Here is a 22,915-nt window from a genome sequence, read left to right as displayed (position 1 = left end):
CTGCAGTTCGAATGCCCTCAGGTTGTTTTCTCTTGCACACTGCAAGATTGCAAAAGTCTCTGTCTGAAATACGGAGGTACATTCTCCCAGTGGAATAGAAATGTTGAAATTTCCACCACTATAGAATATTCCTGCGCCCGAACCGTCTGCAGTTTTAGACCCGTCCGTATACCAGGTGCAACCCTGCAGTCTGGGTCGAGAGTTTCCTCTGTCCCATTCGTCTCGTGGGCAAATGTCCACTTGAAAAGGTACTTCAGGCATATATCTTGATGTCATATGGTCAGAAATCATCATCCATTCGGCATCATTAATTTCATTCGTTATTTTACTATGTCCTGATTTAACTGGTACGTTGCTCAGGTTTTCTCGCAGTCTATAATAGCCCATTCTCGCCTCACCTCTTATTGTTATATGTAAAGGAGGGAGATCCAGTAGTGCCTCCATAGCTGCCGTAGGTGTGCCCCTCATAGCCCCCGTGATCCCGAGACAAGCAAGTCTTTGCACCTTGCTTAATTTGATGATGGCACTTTTTTGCTGCACTTTTGGCCACCATACCACTGATGCATATGTAATTGTGGGTTTTACTACCATGTTATAAGTCCAATATACCATGTCTGGTCTCAAACCCCATATTTTTCCATGAGTACGTCTGGCTACCATTAACGTAGATACCGCTCTCTTCGTTATTCTTTCTATCTGTTGATTCCAAGTAAGTCTTGAGTCTAATATTATCCCGAGATACTTTACTTTACTCACCAGCTTTAAATGTATACCATTTAGACTTAGAGGACTATCCCATTGATATTTTGTCATTGAAATTTGATACTTTTCCAGTCTTTAACCCATTGAAAGTTAGAAGAACAATAATTTTCGTGGAAATCAGTGTACAAACGTAACAATAAACATGACTACATTTAGGACTGTACACTAACCACTCGCGAATAATTTTTCCCCATTAGCTTTCATTTTATAAAAAATCGCAAATTTCTGGTTTTATTATTATCCAGTTGTGTAACACATTCACCAATTTTATCAATACAGCAGAACCCCGCAAATCCGAACCCTACTAATCCAACCGTTCGGCAAATCCGAACCAACGGAAAGTGAAAAAAATTCAAAAAGGGCCTAGCCGGGTAAGCTGGTGAAAAGTGCCCCCAACTTGATTTAAATTCCATATAGGCAACTTCTTAGCACATATAGAGGAACTCACTTTTTGAAATTTTTAGCCCCCTAGGTGGTCACGTGACTCCCTAAGAGCCTAATTAGGCTTTTTATGTTTTTATTTTTTATCTCAGCCGCATCAAGAGCTAGCCAAAAACTTTATTTAAAAAAGTTGTCAGTTTTAAAAAGATCTGTATGAAAAATATATCTGTATATATTATATATAGAATAATAAAATCTGTATTTTTTAATTTTTGGCGGGAAATTCGAATTTTTAGAACAATTTTAAACTTTTAAATAACTCTGAAAAAAAAACTAAGACACTCGTTTTTACGAAAATCAATTATAATGTGTATTTTTGCACAATATTTCACCTTGAATTTTTTCAGATTTTTAAAATTGGTGAAACGTACCTTTAAAAATAAAAAACAGCATTTTTTCGGTTTTTTTTTCGTTTTTTGATACAATTTTATACATGTTTTTCAAAAAAGGTAACACCGTGACTAGAATAGGTAAAAAACTAAAAAATAATTGGGGTTTGATTAATAAACATTTTTTGTAACGCCATCCATTTTCAAGATACATGGCGTTGAAGAAAACAAAATTTTACACATTATTTACGATTTTGCCGAAACTACTGGCAACATTGTAATAAAACTTGGTGGGTTTTAAGAGATAGTTATTATGCATATTTTGACATACAATTAAGGATTTGATATTCATCATTGGCGCGCATAGGGGTAATGGTCTGAACTTTTTAAAGAATAAAGATAGTACGCCACTGACATATTTCAAATTAACAATCGTTTTTGAATTCCTCGTTCAATTTGTGACAAAAAATCTATCTTCTTATTTTTTCATACAACGCGCCATTTTTATTCAAAAAATTAAATATCTTAACCCTTACAAAGTATTCGAACTTCTAGTAGTTTCTACATCTAATTCTACATAAACTCGTACATCCATTATAAAAATTAATTCAAATACTTTGGAAGCGTTAAGATATTTTATTTTTGCAGCAAAACGGCGCATCGTATGAAAAAATGAGAAGATAGTTTTTTTATTGCAAATTGAACGAGGAATTCAAAAATGATTGTTAATTTGAAATATGTCAGTGGCGTACTATCTTTTTTTCTTTGAAAAGTTCAGACCATTACCCCTATGCGCGCCAATGATGAATATCAAATCCTTAATTGTATGTCAAAACATGCACAATAACTACCTCTTAAAACCCGCCAAGCTTTATTACAATGTTGCCAGTAGTTTCGGCAAAATCGTAAAAAATATGTAAAATTTTGTTTTATTCAACGCCCTGTATATTGAAAATGGATGGCGTTACAAAAAATTTTTATTAAGCAAACCACAATTATTTTTCAGTTTTTTACCTATTCCAGTGACGGTGTTACCCCTTTTGAAAAATATGTATAAAATTGTATCAAAAAACGAAAAAAAAACCGAAAAAATGCGGTTTTTTATTTTTAAAGGTACGTTTAACCAATATTAAAAATCTGAAAAAATTCAGGGTAAAAGATTGTGCAAAAATACACATTATAATTGATTTTCGAAAAAACGAGTGTCTTAGTTTTTTTTTCAGAGGTATTTAAAAGTTTAAAATTGTTCTAAAAATTCGAATTTCCCGCCAAAAATTAAAAAAAATTTTTTTCATATAGATCTTTTTGAAGCTTACAACTTTTTTAAATAAAGTTTTTGGCTAGCTCTTGATGCGGCTGAGATAAAAAATAAAAACCTAAAAAGCCTAATTAGGCTCTAGGGGGGTCACGTGACCACCTAGGGAACTAAAAATTTCAGAAAGTGAGTTCCTGTATATGTGCTAAAAAGTGGCCTTTATGGAATTTAAATCGAGTCGAGGGCACTTTTCACCATCTTACCCGGCTAGGCCCTTTAAGACAAAAACTTAAAAACATATTTATTATACAGAGTAAAACCAGAAAATTGAACAATGTAAGATTAATAGAACTTTGGCATTTAAAATTTGTTAAAAATGAAGACTTACTAAATATGTAGTGCTTATAAAGGATTTTTTATTGATAATTGGCTTTGGCATAAACCAATTAGCCAGACTTACTTATAAAGGTTGAACATAAACTTACTTCGATTCTCTCGTAGTCAGCTGGAGTCCAAAAATATTGTCCACAGTCTTACGAGAACGTTTTGCGACTCAAAATCAACGACAATGAAAGCTTTGAATTACTAGTTAGACTAATTTTCGGATAATCCGAACTTTTCGTAATCCGATTAGTTCGGATTTTCGGGGTTCTACTGTATATTGTATCGGTCGATTATTTATAAAATATTGTTGAAATTTCAGATTTAAATGTTTTGGCCAAGAGGCCAATCCCCTAAATTGCTGGGAAAAGAGTTATTGACATTGTCGTTTTTATATAGGAGATGACGGAGATATACTTGTGGCAAGTGAAGTCACTTGAAAATCAACAGTGGAGGCATCATTAATTTATCATTTCATGTTCGTAAAATGAAAGAATTTTGAAAATTTCTTTTGTTATTGCAATAAAAAAATTTTTTGGTGATCTTTCCGGGTCCCATTAAAATGCTGGCCCGAGGCAAGTGCCTCACGGGTCTAGTGGTAAAATAGGCCTTGCATGGAAGGCAATAGTAAACGCGGCAGACTCACGAAGAGTTGTAACGCGATTGATGATGATGATCAGATGATCATAGCTACTACCAAATATAGAGTCATTCTAAATATAAAGAGCTTTAACAGATCTAAAAAATGAGCTCAAGGAATAGACAGAGAAATGATAGCGTGAGGGAAGAACCGAGCTTCTAGTCTCTAGTCGATAAATGAGAGAGTAAAAATAGACCAAAATGGAAACGACACATAAACAGAATCAATGTTAAAATAAATAAATAAGAATACATAAAGTACCAGAACTTAAAAAGTAATAATTTTCTCCATTTTCCAAACAATTATATTACAGTACAGTCATAAAGTGTTCAAATTAATAGGTCAATACAAAACAAAATATGTATTCTCTCACAATAATTTAATGAAATGTGCATATTTTCAAAATTCGCTTTTACTCAAACCTTGTGTTACATATCACCTTGGCGCTAATACTAACACTTGCTGACAGGATTCAATTGCACATGCAAAATGAGAGATGCACGACATTAAAATATTTTTAATGCCAATCAAAGTCTATTTTTGCCGATGTCAGCAGACTATTTGTTTACGCTTTTCAAAAATATAATTGACTAACTTATTTACCGGCTTGAAATCTTGAAGTTTTTTTTAATGTCTACAAAACAAATCAGACTTACAAAAATTCAATTATTTTTCAATTCAATTATCAATCTACAGTCCTTGGGGAGATCATATTGAATCCCATGACAACTTGTAATATTCTATCCTTTCTATAAGGCGAGCTTTAAGTTTGCATGCGATTTTACGAAGAACCTTGTATATCATGCCCTTTCTTTAAACTCTATCACAGGCCGCTGATAAGTCAACAGATACAGCTGAGGTTTTGAGTTTCCTTTAAACTTTAAATTCCTGCCTCGGTATGGGTGATAAATGAAAGGACCTGGTTTACATGGCTCTCCTTTTGGCTCTAAACCAACAATAATCGTTCAACAATAATCATCTCTAATTCTGTTATATATTAGCCGGTCCACTAACTTGTATGTTACAGACAGTAAAGCTAGTGAAGCTCTTGAAACTATCAAATGGTTTACCTGGTTTTACTTTCTTCGCCACTCATTTCTGTCTATTGTACCTTCTTAATTTAAACCTTTCTCTCTCAGGTCCGCTACCACACAGTCCTTTCATCTTCTCCTCACTTTTTCTTTCCCATCTATTTCCCACTACTTCTAACAGCTCCATCCTTCATCCCACACAGGTTTCATTTGTACTGAAATGACCAAATCATTGCAATCTTTGTTCTTCTTCTTCTTCTTCTTCTTCGCGCGACTAGGATTATTCCTGTTTGTCTGCCTCTTATTCTGTTTCAGTTGTTGTTGACTGTACATTGTCTTTCCACCTTTACGGCGGCCTTCCAACGGGTCTTCTGCTATACGGCTTGTTGTTTTTACAGATGTTCGCTAGTCTATCTGGTTCCATCCGGTTTACATGTCGTTCCAGTTTTTCTTTCTTGTTTTTATCCACCTGTTAATATTTTGGATTTTGCATCGTTCTCGTATACTTCTGTTGCTTTGTCTGTCTTTTAATGGTATGCCCGTGTTTGATCTTAATACTTTCATTTCGATATTGTTGATTTGTTGTTTCGTCTTTCTTGTATCGGTCCTTGTCTCCGCTGCATATGTTAGGATAGGTCTTACTGTTGTCTTGTATACTTTTATTTTGCTTCCCGTGGTCAGATATTTGTTTCTCCATATGGTTTCTCGGAGGCAACCACTTACTCTTGCCGCTTTTGTTGCTTGTGTTGTGGTCTCTGTTCTTATATTCCTGTCACTAGTGATCTCTACTCCTAGGTAATTGAATTTCATTACTTGTTCTACAATTTTGCCGTCTATTTCTAACTTGCATCTACGAGGCTCTTTACTTATAACTATACATTTAGTTGTTTCTACTGATATTCTCATATTAAGTTTATTTGCTGTGATATTAAAAGTGTGGAGCTGCCTTTGTAGTTCATCCTCGTTATCAGCAATTAGTACTGCATCATCGACATAGTATAGTATCGTGATTTTATGCGCTCCCATGTAGTATCCATGTCGTTTTCTTACTTCGTGAATTATTTGATTTATCACCATATTGAATAACAACGGGCTGAGCGAGTCTCCTTGGCGGATTCTTCCTTTTAGTTCTATGCATTCTGTTTCTCCTGTTGACATTATAACTCTGGTCTTGTTGTTCTTGTTAATTTTATTAATTAGCCTTATTATCTGGTGGTCTATTTGTTCAGCTTGTAATAAATTTAAGATATCATTTCGCCTCACCCTGTCAAAAGCACTTTTTAAATCTACAAAGCACATGTATGCTGGTTTTCCATATTCAATAGACTTTTCTACTATTTGTCTGATAATAAAAATTGCATCTATTGTGCTGCGGTTCTTCCGGAAGCCTCCGGAATCTTTGTGCTTGAATTTTTTTTTGAGACTGTAATCACCCTGGATCTTTCCCTAATCACTATTTATCACTAATCCCATTCAGCTATCTCCATCTTCTTTTCCTTAATGTCCTTTACAAGCCACTTATTAACGCAGTACACCAAATGGCCTCATCATACTCTTGTATATCTTTCCTTTCATCCCCTCCTCAAGTTTTAGATCACATAATACCCCGCTTATTAGCTTCCAGTTAAAGCAACCAGCATATCGTGGGCTTGGTGCAACAACTCACTAAGTCAAAATTTACATGTTTTGAGATTTTTACATATTTTACTAAGGCCCGGTCTTTTCACGTCTGGATAACTAGTTATCCGGAGGTGAAAAGACCGGGCCTTAATAAAATATGTAAAAATCTCAAAACATGTAAATTTTGACTTAGGGAGTTGTTGCACCAAGCCCACGATCTATCTTGTGGGCAATTATTGGATATAGCCAATTGGATGGAGCCAAGATATTTAAATTCTCGTACTCTGTGCGATCTTTGATGTTAGGATCTCAAATAGGGGCTGATTCTTTGTTTTCTAAAGGATCTCTGACACCGGTTCAATAAAAAACTCAAACATGAGAAAAAAAGGAATAGAATAATTAAATGAGGCGCAAAGAGGTCCACTTACCAATTCAATCCCTGCATTTGGTCTTCAAGAGGGCCCTCAGCTGCATTTAACACTGCACCAAGTCCATACACGAAAAAAGCCTTACCAGCTAGGCTTTTACACCGGCAAACGAGCGAGCCGTTGGTTGAGTGGCAACTTACGAGCTGTTGATTGTAGAACAACTTGCGAGCCATTGATTGTAGAGGCACTAGCTTCTTTTACTTTTGACGAACACTACTAGGCTCCAGTTTTTGCACTCATTAAAGCAAACCTCTTTTCTATCGCGATAAAAGGCAAAATAACTAGAGTTGGGACTATTTGCCTTCCTCGTGTAAATAAGTTAATTCAAATTTAAATGAAAATACAACATACTCATACTTGGCTTTTTTCAAGCAATTTGATGTCACCAAGTTCATCAACCACATAGGTACTCTATTTTCGACCTACTAACTTTAAGACCTATCTCTTCAATAGCTTTTCTTCTTTTGATAATGTGGGACATTACCGGTTTTTACAATGTTTGTGAAGAATCGAGAGAACTAGACTTTTGGCTACTTGTCACAGTTCATTAAAAACTAAGTGGATACCATCAAAATCTGGAGATTTTTCTCGTTGAAGATCTTTGAAAATATTTGAAATATCTTGGTACGTCAAGGGTTCTGGAGTATAGATCTTATACCGAAATCTGTAGAAAATTTTACTACAGGTATTCAAGCTCTTTGAGGAAATAGAAAAATATAATATAATGAAATTAAAACAAAACTATAAAAAGAATGGAATAGAACCCGACTAGCTAAATAAATATTAAATTAGAAACCGAAAGGAAGCAACAAATGACTAAGCCCTGAAATGAGGAAGAAGAAAAACATTTTGAATGAGGAAGAAGAAGTCTATAGACATTGCATTTTTCCCTATTTTACTTTGCAAAATACATATTATAGTGTCACAGCATTTGCTTATACATTTGACGCACTGCCTCTAAAGACAAAATCCCAAAGAACAGGTTATAGATCTTGGGCCCATCACTAAAAAAATTTATTACCTCCCTTATGTGAATTTTTTTATTCAGTTATTTATGTTGAGTTCGACCACTTTTATAATACGGATAAGTTTCGGGAGAGGGTGTTTCGTAAATATACATAGAGGTTTCTAAACTTTGATGCGTCCGACAACTGGAGTACCCTTAAAACGTTGTCGGACAATAATACCAGTTAATTGTAAATCCCTACTTAAAAATCCTGCAAAAATCCGCTGTGAGGGTATCAATTTGTATGACCCTTTATGGAGTCATAAATGATGATTTTCTTGCAGGACTGTTTGATAAAAATTCTTACAATTAACTGGTAATATTGTCCGACAAATTTTTAAGGCTACTCCATTTGTCAGACGCACTAAAGTTTAGAAACCGCTGTATTTAATCTCATGAGGGAGCTAATAAATTTTTTTAATGGTTGGCCCAAACACTTTTAAACTACGTGTACAATAATGTTTATAGCTTTATAGTTTAATAACTGCTAGAGTTTTCTTCGTCTCGAATTTTATATACTTCTGAGAAGTTAATCTATTTAAAAATGTGATTGTATATTACGTAATTTAGGTATTAAATGAAAATAAGAATTAAAAGCACTAAAATGTAAATGTTTTGGAAAAGACATAAATGTTTATATTCCATTGAATGAAACGGTTTTTCCGAATTTAGGTCATGATGTTAACAACAGAACTAACTTATTAATGGTCTACTGAATCCAAAACAATATGAAATTTCCTTTTATGGAGATAATATCAAATATGAGTAAACAATAGTTAATGGTAAACATTTATTGGCATAGAATAGTATATTGTGCAACAAGTGCAGAAAGATTCTAATTTCTCACGAGTTTGAAAAGTTACGGTACGAACGCAAGCGAGTGCCGCAATTCAAACGAGTGAGAAATTACCTTTCTTCACGTGTTACACTCTATACTTTTTCTACAACCATAGTTTTTGCTAAAAATAAAAATCACAATTTCCAAACGAAGATTTATTATAATAATAAATTATAAATTTTAAACTGTAATTAATACTAATCAATTTAAATTCCTTATACCCAAACAAATTACACAGAAATCAGTTAAAAAATTAATCTTCTTCTTCTTGTGCCACTCCTATCGGAGATTGGAAATCATCAAGGCTACCCTGACTTTGTTTACAGCTGACCTAAAAAGTTCATTAGTGGTGCAGCCAAACCACTCTCTCAAATTCCGCATCCACGACATTCTTCTACGGCCTGGATTCCGTTTTCGTTCTATTTTTCCTTGCATTATATTTTGAAGTAATGCGTATTTATGACCTCTCATCAGGTGACCCAAATACACGAGTTTTCTTCGTTTTATTGTTAATAAAATTTCTGGGTCTCTTCCTATCCTTCGTATTACTTCAAGATTTGTGATTCTTTCAACCCAACTTATCTTCAGCATTCGACGGTAGCACCACATCTCGAAACTTTCAATATTTTTTATGTTGTTCTGTTTGAGAGTCCAGGCCTCTACACCGTATAATAGCGTGTTAAATACGTAGCCACTTAGCATTCTTAATCGTAGAGGGATGCTTATATCTCTGTTGCAGAAGAATTTTCTCATCTTTATGAAGGTGGCCCTGGCAATTTCGATACGTCTTTTTATTTCATTGTTTTGGTCTCCAGTTTCGTTTATTAAAGTTCCCAAGTATTTATAACTTGATACTTTTTCAATTTGAATGCCGTTTATACTAATATGTGCTGGTTGTGTCATGATTTTACTGAAGACCATATACTTGGTTTTTTTGATATTAATGTTTATGCCATAATTGTTGCAAGCAATATTTATGTTTGTAAGTAATCGTTGTAATTCTTCTACTGTTCTTGCAACTAGTACAGTGTCGTCTGCGTATCGAATATTATTTACAACCTCTCCATTGATTACGATTCCTTCATTTGCTTGCAAAAGGGCTTCCTGACAGATGCTTTCACTATATACATTAAATAGCAGTGGTGACAAAATGCATCCCTGTCTTACTCCTCTACGTATTTCTATTGCTTTTGATATCTCGTTTTCTATTTTGAAAAAATTAATGCACTGCCTTAATTTGTTTGAATTTAAACTAATTTAAATAATTATTATAAAATAATAGGTTTTGTTCTAGCATCAGTTTCAAACGGTTTGAAACCATCAGCGAATAGCGGACCAGCGCGAGTACTTAGAGGGGATAGCACTGGTGACTGTATTATGTTCTCTCACTGATCAACTGTTTGCTGACGGTTTCTGACTAGTTTGACTGTTTGCTAGAACAAACCTTATGTCACATTTGACGTTAGATTTATGCAGACACAGATTTACAAATATACGTACTTTATTCGACGTATCTTGCTGAGGTTGCTAAATCCTTATTGGTTAATTGATAATTATAAAATGTTTATTAAGAATAAAATTGTAAAATAAAACAGTTGTAACATTCATAATTTAATTTCTATACGATTATTTCATTCATAGGCGATTCTGACCAATAGAAAGCTACAAAAATAAAAATTAAAGTGATGATTTTTGATAATATCCCGTCGTCAAGCATTACGTCAGATGCCCTTCATTACTATGCAAAAATGAACATTCAGTGACATTAATGACAAATAATGTTTTACAACTTATCACAGGGAACACCAAGAAACACGTTTAGCAAATATTCAGATGAAGATATGAACAAAATATTAGTTAAAATTATGTAAAAAGATAGCTTTATTCATGAAATAATCTCAGCGAATTACCCTCGATCTCTAAAATTATTATCGACTTGTTCCCTCGTACCACTATAACATAATTTCACTCCCCTTCGGGTCGTGAAATTAAAACTGTCAAAGTGTCACTCGGGACACAATTCGATAATTTTAGAGCTCTCGTGCAATTACTACTGATAATTAAGTATAATAACTGTCTTACAGGTTATAATATATTTGTCTACACTTTAACCACATATGTAAACAGAAGATATAAAGTTACTCAGAATGAGGTATTCATTTGTAGAATACTAAATTTAAAGTTCAAAAATAATGTGTTAAATTAGCGAATTTTCCAGATTTCTCGGACATGAGATGTAGTTAAATCGGTTCTTTTTTTAAAAGTACAGTGGAACCCCGATAAGTCGGCCCCCGATAACCCGGAAGTCCGGCTAACCCGGACCGATTTTCATCAGACAAAAATTTAACAAATAAACAATTTAACAATTTTATCAAATAAAAATGTATGTAGGCCAAATAATATTTCAGAGATAATGTGTATTTGTGTAATTTGAACACATAAGTACAATAGTAAAAATGATTCATGCACACGGCGGCAGCCAGAGCGACCGTCTCAGCTTATCGGAAAGAACAGACACCTGTCTGTATTCCTTTTTCTTTATTTATGTCAAACTGTCTTAGCATTGTTTAAAAAAGACGTGACTATTTAAAAATTCTTGTATTGTGTGTAGTACAGCCTATTAATCACTTCCGTTCTGTAATGTAATCGTGCTTCAGATTGTGTTTGCTTTGTCTACGTAATGGTAACAAAACGTAAAAATGTTGCAGTGACAATGGAAAAGAAACTACGGTAGGATTGATAAAGACGAATCTTTAAAATAAATTTATTGCAGCATCATAATATGATATTATGCTACCATAGGTCTGGATCCCGCGTATGAAAAAAAAGTTGATTAATAGCAAGCTAAAAATTTATTAATAGCTTAAGGGTGTCTAGTCGGATAAACTTTGATATATGAGAACACTGGAACAGGGGCAGTTTTAATTGTGGAACAGGTCAAAAATTTGGAACGGTCAGAACACGAAAATGGCACATTTGTTTTGTCCGACAGAACAGACATAAACTCTCCGAACAGAGATTAAACTCTCATGCAAAAATCAGACTGCTATTTATCACCTGTCATAATTCCTGTCATTTGACATATTCTACATGTTCCACTCATTAAAACGCCAATTTGGTGATAAATAGCAGTCTGATTTTTGCATGAGAGTTTAATCTCTGTTCGGAGAGTTTAAGTCTGTTCTGTCGGAAAAAATACATGTGCCGTTTTCGTGGTCTGACCGTTCCAAATTTTTAACCTGTTCCACAGTTAAAACTTCCCCTGTTCCAGTGTTCCCATATATTAATGTTTGTCCGACTAGACACCCTTAAGCTAATAACAAATTTTCAGCTTGCTATTTATCAATTTTTTTTTGTACGCAGGATCCAGACCTACCATATTATGGTGTCGGTACATCTCTACAGTATGACTGAGTTTTTTACCAAGAAATGAACAAAACTCTACACTCTATACAACTATGCGTAATTTAGATGTGTACTGTGCATATGTGTTTCATGTTTTTGTAATTGTAATGGAGGTTATTTATTAATTTTTACTATATTCTCCGGCTAACCCGGATTTTCGATAACCCGGATCGGCCGCGGTCCCGATTAATCCGAGTTATCGAGGTTCCACTGTACTATCAAATCTAATATCTCAAATAAAACAATTTTATCAAAACATGTTATAATTACATTTTTCTATGGATGCTATACAATGTGCAACTTCTCTCACTACTTACATACATTCAAAACGAAAAATTTCTCATGCAGTGAGAAAAGTCGGCCATTGCAGTGAGGAATATTTTTTTTTCACGGGCTGTCCTACGGTTTTCCATATGAAGAGTGGATATATATATATAATGGGCCAAGTGACAAAAAGCAATATTTCTGTTTTTTTATTATAATGGTCTATTCAACAATGCCGTTAACCTGTATTATGGACCAAGTGACAGTTGCATTGGAAACAGCTCTAAATAAATTCAACAGATAGCGTCCGCCGTTAAGTATAGTTAGGTCTGGATCCCGTGTATGAAAAAAAAGTTGATTAATAGCAAGCTGAAAATTTGTTAATAGCTTAAGGGTATCTATTCGCACAGACTTTGATATATGGGAACACTGGAACAGGGGAAGTTTTAATTGTGGAACAGGTTAAAAATTTGGAACGGTCATACCACGAAAACGGCACATGTATTTTGTCCGACAGAACAGACTTAAACTCTCCGAACAGAGATTAAACTCTCATGCAAAAATCAGACTGCCATTTATCACCAAATGGGCGTTTTAACGAGTGGAACATGTAGAATATGTCAAATGACAGGAATTATGACAGGTGATAAATAGCAGTCTGATTTTTGCATGAGAGTTTAATCTCTGTTCGGAGAGTTTAAGTCTATTCTGTCTGACAAAATAAATGTGCCGTTTTCGTGGTCTGACCGTTCCAAATTTTTAACCTGTTCCACAATTAAAACTGCCCCTGTTCCAGTGTTCCCATATATCAAAGGTTATCCGACTAGACACCCTTAAGCTATTAACAAATTTTCAGCTTGCTATTAATCAACTTTTTTTTATACGCGGGATCCAGACCTAAGTGTTCCGTTTGGCTAAGACTAATTTTTCTCGATTGTGTATTTTTGTCACTTGGTCCGTTATATTATATCTCCACTCTTCATAATATATGATCGCCGTTTCCATGGTAACATGCACAATACAAAGACAATTAATATTGTCAAAAAAAATGTGTTGAAGCAAAACTTACCAGGAATTACCTTTCAAAACTGTTCGAAAATAACTCTTGATTAGAATTTTAAATAAATAACGTATATAATTTTAAGAATATTAAATACCTACATATATTATGTATTTTATGTCAATTTATGCATATAATATACCTAAAAGCACCTAAATTATTTAATTTTGAAGTTTGAACTCTTGACAAAACTGCATCCATAGAAAAAGTACAGTGTACAACACATGATAAAATGACATATTTCTCCCTCACTTAATTTGCGGCACTCGCCTCGTGCCTCAGCACGTGCCAACAAACTTCTGCGCTCGTGAGAAATGTCTTTTCTCTCACTTGTTGTACAATATACTATTTTTGTGGAATGTAATGGTGCTGTGCAGAAAAGAACTTTCCGGCACAGAAACGTCACTTTTCTGCACACTAATGTCGTATATCATATACTGTGAGAAAATGTCAAGTTTCTTAACATAAAACTGTGCAGAAAAGTGCTAGCCTAAGAGCTAGTGAACTCTCCGACCAACGGTCTTCCTGTAAGGCTAGAAATTTGTATAGTGATCATTCATAGCACACCAAGACTAAAAACCATGACCTGGCAGGCATCAGCCTTGCACGTGTATCTACCAAGTGAATCGAAAAGTGCATAGTTTAGGGGAAAAATAAACTTTCTCCTGTAAAGTTTAAATTTAATTATGTGTTTGAGTAAGTCATTTAGAAGAAATGTGTACAATGACACGCGGTTCTGAAGAGCATAAGACCTTGCCAGAAGAGGGGAAAGATTAGGGGTTTATCCTAAAATTATTTTTTTGCGTTGAACAACATTTTTTTAGGTTTTTTGAATCATTCCAAACAGAAAAGGTCTTTAGTGATTTTCTCTTAGGTTAACAGTTTTTGTTATATAAGCGATTAAAAATTTTGAAAATTGGGAAATCGGCCATTTTTAACCATAAATCGGACATTTAACTAAAAATTTCAATGTTGCTAAGGTAGGTAGATATTCTTTAAACATTGATTGATGAAATCCAAAAGAGTTTTTTGCAATAAAATATCTTTAAATAAAATATTTTTAAATTAGGACTTTTTGGAATATATATAATACTAGTGACGTCATCCATCTGAGCGTGATGACGTAATCGATGATTTTTTTAAATGAGCATAGGGATTGTGTGATAGCTCATTTGAAAGTTTATTTAATTCTCTATTCAGTAATATAAATATTAACATAATTATTTATACAGGATGCACAAAAAAAATTTTTTATTAAATTAACTTTGCTTAAATTTGACAACGACTCACAATGCAGGGAAAGATAGATGGCAGAAGAGGCATCGGAAGAAGACGAATTTCATGGTTGAAGAACCTGAGAGAGTGGTTTGGATGCAGCTCGAAACAACTATTTAGAGCTACTGCCTCAAAAATTAAAATAGCTATGATGATTGCCAACCTCCGTAGTGGAGATGGCATCTGAAGAAGAAGAAATTTGACAAATAGAAGAAAAAATTTTTTGTACACCCTGTATAAATAATTATGTAAATGTTTATATTACTGAATATAGAATTAAATAACCTTTCAAATGAGCTATCACACAACCCCTACTCTTATTTAAAAAAATCATCGATTACGTCATCACGCCCAGATGGATGACGTCAGTAGTATTATATATATTATGCCAAAAAGTCCTAATTCAAAAATAAAAATCGACCTGTCTGAGGATTTCTCTTGAAATTTGCCCATTCTCGAGATAACGAATTTATGCAAACTCAAACGTCCTCACTTATAGTGTCGCGCCCTCTTGATAAGCAATTAAAAAAAACAAAGGGGTGTTCGATATTTTATTGCAAAAAACTCTTCGGGATTTCATCAATACATGTTTAAAGAATACCTACGTACCTTGGCAACATTGAAATTTTTAGATAAATGTCCGATTTAGGGTTAAAAATGGCCGATTTCTTTTCAAAATTTTTAATCGCTTAAATAACAAACACTATTAACTTAAGAGAAAAATCACTAAAGACCTTTTCTGTTTGGAATGATTCAAAAAACCTAAAAAAATGTTGTTCGATGCAAAAAAAATCATTTTAGGAAAAACCCCTAATCTTTCCCCTCGCCTGGCAAGGTCTTATGCTCTTCAGAATCGCCTGTTATTGTACACATTTCTTCTAAATGACTTACTCAAACACATAATTAAATTTAAACCTTACAGGGGAAAGTTTATTTTACCTCTAAACTATGCACTTTTCGATTCACCTGGTAGATACACGTGCAGGGCTGATGCCTGCCAGGTCATGGTTTTTAGCCTTGGTGTGCCATCTTTTTACCTCTAAACTATGCACTTTTCGATTCACCTGGAAGATACACGTGCAGGGCTGATGCCTGCCAGGTCATGGTTTTTAGTCTTGGTGTGCCATGAATTATCACTATACAAATTTCTGGCCTTACAAGAAGACCGTTACTCGGAGGGTTCACTAGCTCTTAGGCTATGCATTTTGAATAGTGGTTGTAGAAAAACATAGATTATTATCAAAGTATTCGTCATAGCAAAAGGTTTCAAACCAAAGCCAAACAACAACAAAAAATATATTGGGTAAATTAGTTGTGGATCGATCTCCTTTTCTAATTTCTTCTGTCACCAAATTATTCTTATGTCTTTAAAATTTCCATTAAAACAAATATTTTTTAAATTTTCTTTTATCATTTCTATAAAAAATCTCATCAAAACATTGATATAATATATTGGTATTATGTATTTAAATAACTCTGTGGTAATTATATGTATATATTTTTTTAATATTTGAATGTTTTATTACTGCGGTCAAGAAAAACTTGAAAAATTTGCAAGATTTGGAAAATCCTTGTTTGTCAATGGTTTTAAAGATCATGTAAATAATTGTGAAAACCAATATTATGGTGATAGGTGAGAGATATATGGCAGATACATTATTACTTGTGTTCAAAGTGAGTTGTTGTCGTTAAGTATTGGTGTTAAATGGATATGTATTAATATGAGAGGTTAGTATTGTTCGCAAGCTATTTTCTTGTGGCATTTTACTATTTTTATTTAGAATAAACCAGAATTTTACTTTAAAAGAAATTTATTTTGACCTTTCGATTTCCACTTTGGAAATCGTTCTAAAAATATAAAACATTATTAAATTAAACAAATATTGTTTTTGTTACTTGGTAAAAAAATTATTTTAATGATTTATCTGACTCATTCATATTGATAATAATTCATACATTATTATTTAATAATAATTAATTATACATTTTAAAGTAGATGACTAAAATGATTATTTCATTCATAGGAGATTCTGACCAATAGAAAGCTACATAAATCTAAATTAAATCGATTATTTTTTGATGATTTTAACTTCCAATCTTATAGTTAGATATTTGATCACGTATTTAATTATGTCCAATCAGATTAAAATTATACTGACAATTATCTGCTGTATAAAATTACCGATATAATTTTTTAAGTAGATTGTTTCTGTTTAATGGCAACAAGTTTCCTAGTTTTGATAACTGTCACATTTAAGAAAATATCCATAATATACGTATTAAAAAATAATCTTACGAATATCACACGACAGTAACAATAAATAAGAAAATAATGCTTCATTTTTACTCAAATTTGTTGTCATTTGGGCAATAGCCACTCGAGCCCTGCGGGCTCTCTTGTCTATTGCCAGACAACAAATTTTCGAAAAACTGTCGCATTATTTTCAATTTATTCTCACTCTCTTGTGATATTATACCCGATAACTTTTGATAATTTCCCGTCGTCAAGTATGTTACGTCAGATGCCCTTCGTTGCTACGAAAAAATACAGTCAGTGACATTAATGACAATTAATATTTTAAAAATTATAAAAGTGATGACTTTCAACCGTCAAATTAATATTTATAACAACTGTGTGTTTAATTGTACTAATTTGTACTTACATAAATAAATTACAATAAAATTTTGGTGTTGAACAGTTTTATTCATGAAATAATCGCAACAAATTGCACTCGATCTCTAAAATTAATATAGAATTTTTGCCCTGGTGACACTTTGACATAATTTCACTCGCCTTCGGCTCGTGAAATTAAAACTATCAAAGTGTGACTTGGGAAAAATTCAATAATTTTAGAGCTCTTGTGCAATTACTACTGATAATTATTTCGATTGTGATTTGTCTTTAAAAAGACAACCAAATGTGACAGCAAAAATTTGGCTGTTGGTGTTTCCATAGTAAATCGTTAGAAGAAAACTTTGAAAAAACCTCTTGATATATCCCGACATGGTAAATTTGTCTTACATTTAGCTTACTCTCAATATTAACACCAAACTTCGATTTTATATGTATGTTCTTTTATGTATATGTTATTGACTTACTAATAGTGGTAGGTATACTGCATTCTACTGGGGAATTTGCGAAGCATATTTAACATAATTATTAGAATCGGTTCTATGAATTTTCTCTTTCTATTATCTGTTTTATCAGAACTATACTTGAAACTTTCCATATGACTCTATGTTCATTTTTCCATGCATATTTACATATTCGAAATCTGTCAAATTCTCCGTTTTTGATACAAGATTGATGTTCACTGTTGAATGGTTTTGATATTTCACCTAAATAAAAATGTTCGCATTCACAATACGCATTTTATACATAATACAATTCTTTGTTCTTTCCTGTTCATTAGTAAGCTTAGATTTAGATAAAATATAATATGTAGAATAAATTGTTTAATTTCTTACTGTTTTGTATTTCGAGAACAATTTCCGAAGTGGGAACCGAAACGTCAAAATAAACTTATTTAAAGTAAGATTGTGCCTTATTCCCAATAACAACAGCAAAGGAGAGGTTAGTTGTTACTTTTAATTCCTTACTTTGTATATTCGATCAATAATATCACTAAATATCATCGTAAAAGTTATCGGGGACATTTCACTTAATATGTAATTTCAGTTTCTTAGATTTTTTTCAGTTTCTATAAGGCTTTTTTAGTCTCAACATACAAATTCTTTTTCACTTTGCATATCATTTTTTTATTTTCATTAAATCTTTTATTAAATTTTATTAAATTTTTTATTAAAAAACTGGTTGAAAAAGCGCAGACTTTTTAGCTTACAAATACGGGAACAAATCTAATACGGGAACATCCATAAACTACGTCGTAAAAAATTTGAACGTTTTAATATTCTCCCTCTCCTTCGTCGTAAAGCGTCGCTTAATGTTGTTCTGAAGCTATTTCATTGTGGCTTTTTTGTATCAACTATTCTAAATGGGAAATAAGCCACAATTTTATTAAAAAAATGATTTTATTAACGTTTAGACGCCCAAATCGGATGTCGTTGTCAAAATACAAAATATTGTATAGAATATTTTGTATTTTCACAACGACACGATAAAATTTTTTTCTGCAAAGCTAAGGACCATCCTGGAGCACCTAACATTAATACGACATTCACATATATGTTATCGTGACCCGTCAAAATAGCCCGGTCAAAACAGCCCCGTCAAAAAAGCCCCGTCAAAATAGCCCGAACACAAAATAGGCTCGACAAAATAGCCCGCAAACAAAATAGCTCCGACAAAATAGATCGCACACAAAATAGCCCCGGTCAAAACAGCCCCGGCTAAAATAGCCCCGGCTAAAACAGCCTCTTATAAACAATTACATAATTAAAACAACGGGAACCTTCTCTGGTTACACCTCCGAGGCTTCTACAATTTGCAAGCCATACGGATGCTGAGACTAAGGAAGATGAGGGAATTCTACAATTTACAATTCACGTCCCATCTGCTCAGCGCGGTAAAGTCCAACGAGACTGGTTCCCTTCATTTTTTTGAACTTTACCGCGCTGAGCAGATGGGACGTGAATTGTAAATTGTAGAATTCCCTCATCTTCCTTAGTCTCAGCATCCGTATGGCTTGCAAATTGTAAGGGAACCAGTAAGTATGAAGGGAACCAGTCTCGTTGGAACTTTACCGCGCTGAGCAGATGGGACGTGAATTGTAAATTGTAGAATTCCCTCATCTTCCTTAGTCTCAGCATCCGTATGGCTTGCAAATTGTAGAAGCCTCGGAGGTGTAACCAGAGAAGGTTCCCATTGTTTTCATTCTGGTGGGATATGCTATATGCCATTAGAGTGAAAACTTAGTCCTTTGCTAGCAGTTGCCGCTAGAGCATCTATGCCATTTCATTCGTTGCAATTCGGGACTGCACGCTGGGGTTTGTTTTGGTTGGATCAGGGAGAGCAGCATATGTGCCTCCTGATGAGAGACTAATAAGTTTCGAAACCGGTAGAGGTGCTTGCAGCACTCTCTGATTGGACTGGAATATGGTTCGGCTGTATTTTCGTTTTGCAACGAAATTGAAAATGGTTATTCATTTTTAATTACATAATTATTTATACAAGGTGTCCAAAAACTTTTTTTAATTTAAATTATTTGACAAAAAGGAAGAATGTATTTAATTTAAAATGCATTTTACTGTTGCCCGAAAACAGAAAAAAATGTTTATATCATAAATAAACATTGATTTTCGCTTAACTTAAATGTTCAAACTTCCAAGAGGCAGGGAAGACAGGACTCGAGTTCTCTGAAAAGACCATTTTTATTTAATGTAGTTCAAGTTATCCCCGTGAAGACCGAAGTCAAATATTTAGGTATTCACCTTGATCAGAAACTAACATGGACAGCGCACATTAAAGCTAAAAAACAACAACTCCAAATAAAAACCAGACAAATGAATTGGCTTCTTGGTATAAGATCACAATTATCCATAGAAAACAAACTGGCAATATACAAAATTATACTAAAACCTATATGGACCTACGGGATTGAACTATGGGGATGTACGAAACCATCAAACACCAAAATTCTGCAGACATACCAAGCAAAAACTTTAAAAATCATTGCGAATGCACCCTGGTATATTTCAAATCAAACATTACATGAGGACTTAAAAATACCATTCATAAAGGACGTAATAGAAAAAGACTAAACATAGAAAAATAAGTATCAATCACAACAACGAGCTGATTTCCACGCTTTCCAATCGTCCATTACCAGTTCGGAAACTAAGAGACAGTGGCCAGAAGACTTGTGTGAGTGACATTTGTGTTAGTGAATACAGTGGTGAATAAGGTGAACCGGCACTGGCCGGCAACACCTACAAAACATTACATAATTATCAGTTTTACTTAATACTCCTTTGTACAGAGTAGATTGTAAATTTGCAAGTTTTCAAATAAAAAAAATTTAATGTAGTTAAGATAAACATCTGAATAGAGGATAATTACCATTTCCGAAAAAATGTATTTTTAAGGAATTATTTCATGATGAATTCTGAAGGGAGCTTTTTTGTCCGGGCTATTTTGTCGGGGCTATTTTATCGGGGCTATTTTGTCGGCGGGCTATTATTCCGCGGCTATTTTGTCTGCAGGCTATTTTGTCGGAGCTATTGTGTGTGCGGGATATTATGTCGGGGTTATTTTGTCGGAGCTTTTTTGACGGGGCTATTTTGACGGGGTACGATATGTTATAACAACGTTCGAAAATCATTCAGTACGTTTCGACGCATGACACATACAAATTTGAGGCATACCCATTTATATACTGTTTATTTTGCCACATACCATATTTTCTTCATATAAAAGAAAGTTGAAATTATTCGGAATCGGATTGTTACATATTGATCACTCAAAATTGATTAGCAATTACTAATTTATGTGTTTTTATTGCAGGAAATAACAATGGGTCCTCAAAAGAGGTTCAATTGCAGTGGCGCGGCAACAGGGCAATCAGTAATGGGGGCTCCCAATGCAACGGAACATCTCTTGGAAGCCTGGGGCTGGGCGGCAGCTTCGACAGCGGGCTCAGCGGAGCCGGCGACGCCGAAGGGGGCGGCCAAGGGGGGCCCGAAGGGGGCTCAGCAGGGGACAAGCTGGAGGGGCCGGGCTCAATTGAGGATGACGCTATTCACCTCAAGAGACGGGTGGGACTCATCAGTGGGGTGGCTTTAATTGTCGGAACCATGATTGGTAAGTACATCCATAAAATTAACATCATTTAAAAAGTACTATTTAAAGAACGATTACATTTTTGCCAGTGATTTTGAATTTTGAAGAACACTTTTTTTGTCTCATACTTCAAACTTTAATCTTTCGTTTTTCTTTGATTTTCAAGATTTTCTCTCTATTCCTCACTTTTTGTTCATTAACGTATGTCCCAAAAGTGTTGGCACAAAATATTTATCGAATTTTTTTATTAATGAAGAAATTTATTTAAACACTAACTAGTTATCATAAATTACAACTCAATACTTAACTAAACTACACTATCGAATTATGTGGATTTGCCCATTGTTCTCTACTATACGCAAATTTCTTCGAATGTCTTTCGTGAGGTCCTGGGCGGAATTCAGATCAATTTCCCGTAGTTGTTCGCAACTTCTTCGTCTTAATTGTTCCTCATCTTGGGATTCCCAGCCACCATGATAAATTTCCTAGACAGTAAAGCCCAAAAATCCTTTATTGGGCAAGCCTGCGGCAAGTTTGGAGGATTATCGTTTTTGGGAACAAAGGGTATTTGGTGTTGTAGCAGCCAGTATTGGGTATCTCTTAAGTAATATAAGGTTTCAAAGAGTTTCACTTAAGAGTATATGGGGCATTTACGTCTCTTTCGATATTTTACACCACTATTCGACAATTCCAACGAAATAGTACTCTTAGAAGATCTGTATTGACGAGCCAATCTTCTATTTAGTTTCCATTTCAAGCTGATTTTTTGCTCCTCTCGCCAATCTCTCTGACTTCTGGGCAGTAAATGCATGTGATCTTCCACATGTTGGTAGATTCAGCCATGGTATTTCCTGCTCGCACTTCGTTATTGTTTAATAAATGGTTCTGCGTAAATTGTTTTCACTCTGAAATATTCGACAGATTTCAACTATGTGTAAAGTCGGGTCCATCGATATTTCGCCCGTCGGCAAATTCAAAGAGATAATATTTGTATGTTATGAAATTCGAGTAAACCGATGTCCCTTTATCTAGGCACATGCCGGTATTTTTACAACCCGGTTACTCATCGTAAATCAATCAGTTTAGCACTTAAAAATTTATACTTGGGGATTAGTACAGTTAAAATTGTTAGACAATTATACTATTAAGCAATATAATTGAAACTTTTTTCTACTTTGAAGGACAAAAAAGCGAGTTCATTAGCGGAACGTAATTCAAAATTATTCTGCAAATTACATTTGATACAATATTTGATTAAAATATCTCATTTTTGATGGTAAAAAATATATTAAATACATATATTAATTTGTCTGGACTAAAGGTGGTAAAAGATGGTATGGAGTTATATTTTTGTTTGAATTTGCCGACGGGCGATAGATAGATGGTGTCAACTTTACCCACCCAACCAACTTGTAGATATTTTTTCTTATTTGTAATTTAT

The 22,915-nt window shown here is 33.9% G+C and overlaps 1 protein-coding gene across 2 annotated transcripts in view; it reads left to right on the top strand.

The window, feature by feature from the left end:
* Positions 1-22,915, top strand: part of LOC114326745 (b(0,+)-type amino acid transporter 1) — a 267,109-nt gene that overhangs the window by 142,504 nt on the left and 101,690 nt on the right. For both annotated transcript variants that reach the window (XM_050644420.1, XM_050644419.1), the window contains exon 2: positions 21,199-21,495. In XM_050644420.1, the coding sequence (XP_050500377.1) occupies positions 21,199-21,495 (297 nt within the window). The remainder of the gene's footprint in view (positions 1-21,198; positions 21,496-22,915) is intronic.

The sequence above is a fragment of the Diabrotica virgifera genome, chromosome 2, assembly GCF_917563875.1.
Source record: "Diabrotica virgifera virgifera chromosome 2, PGI_DIABVI_V3a".
In the NCBI taxonomy this organism is placed as follows: Eukaryota; Metazoa; Arthropoda; class Insecta; order Coleoptera; family Chrysomelidae; genus Diabrotica; species Diabrotica virgifera.
The sequence above is the reverse complement of the archived record's forward strand: the minus strand, read 5'-3'. Positions and strand labels throughout refer to the sequence as shown.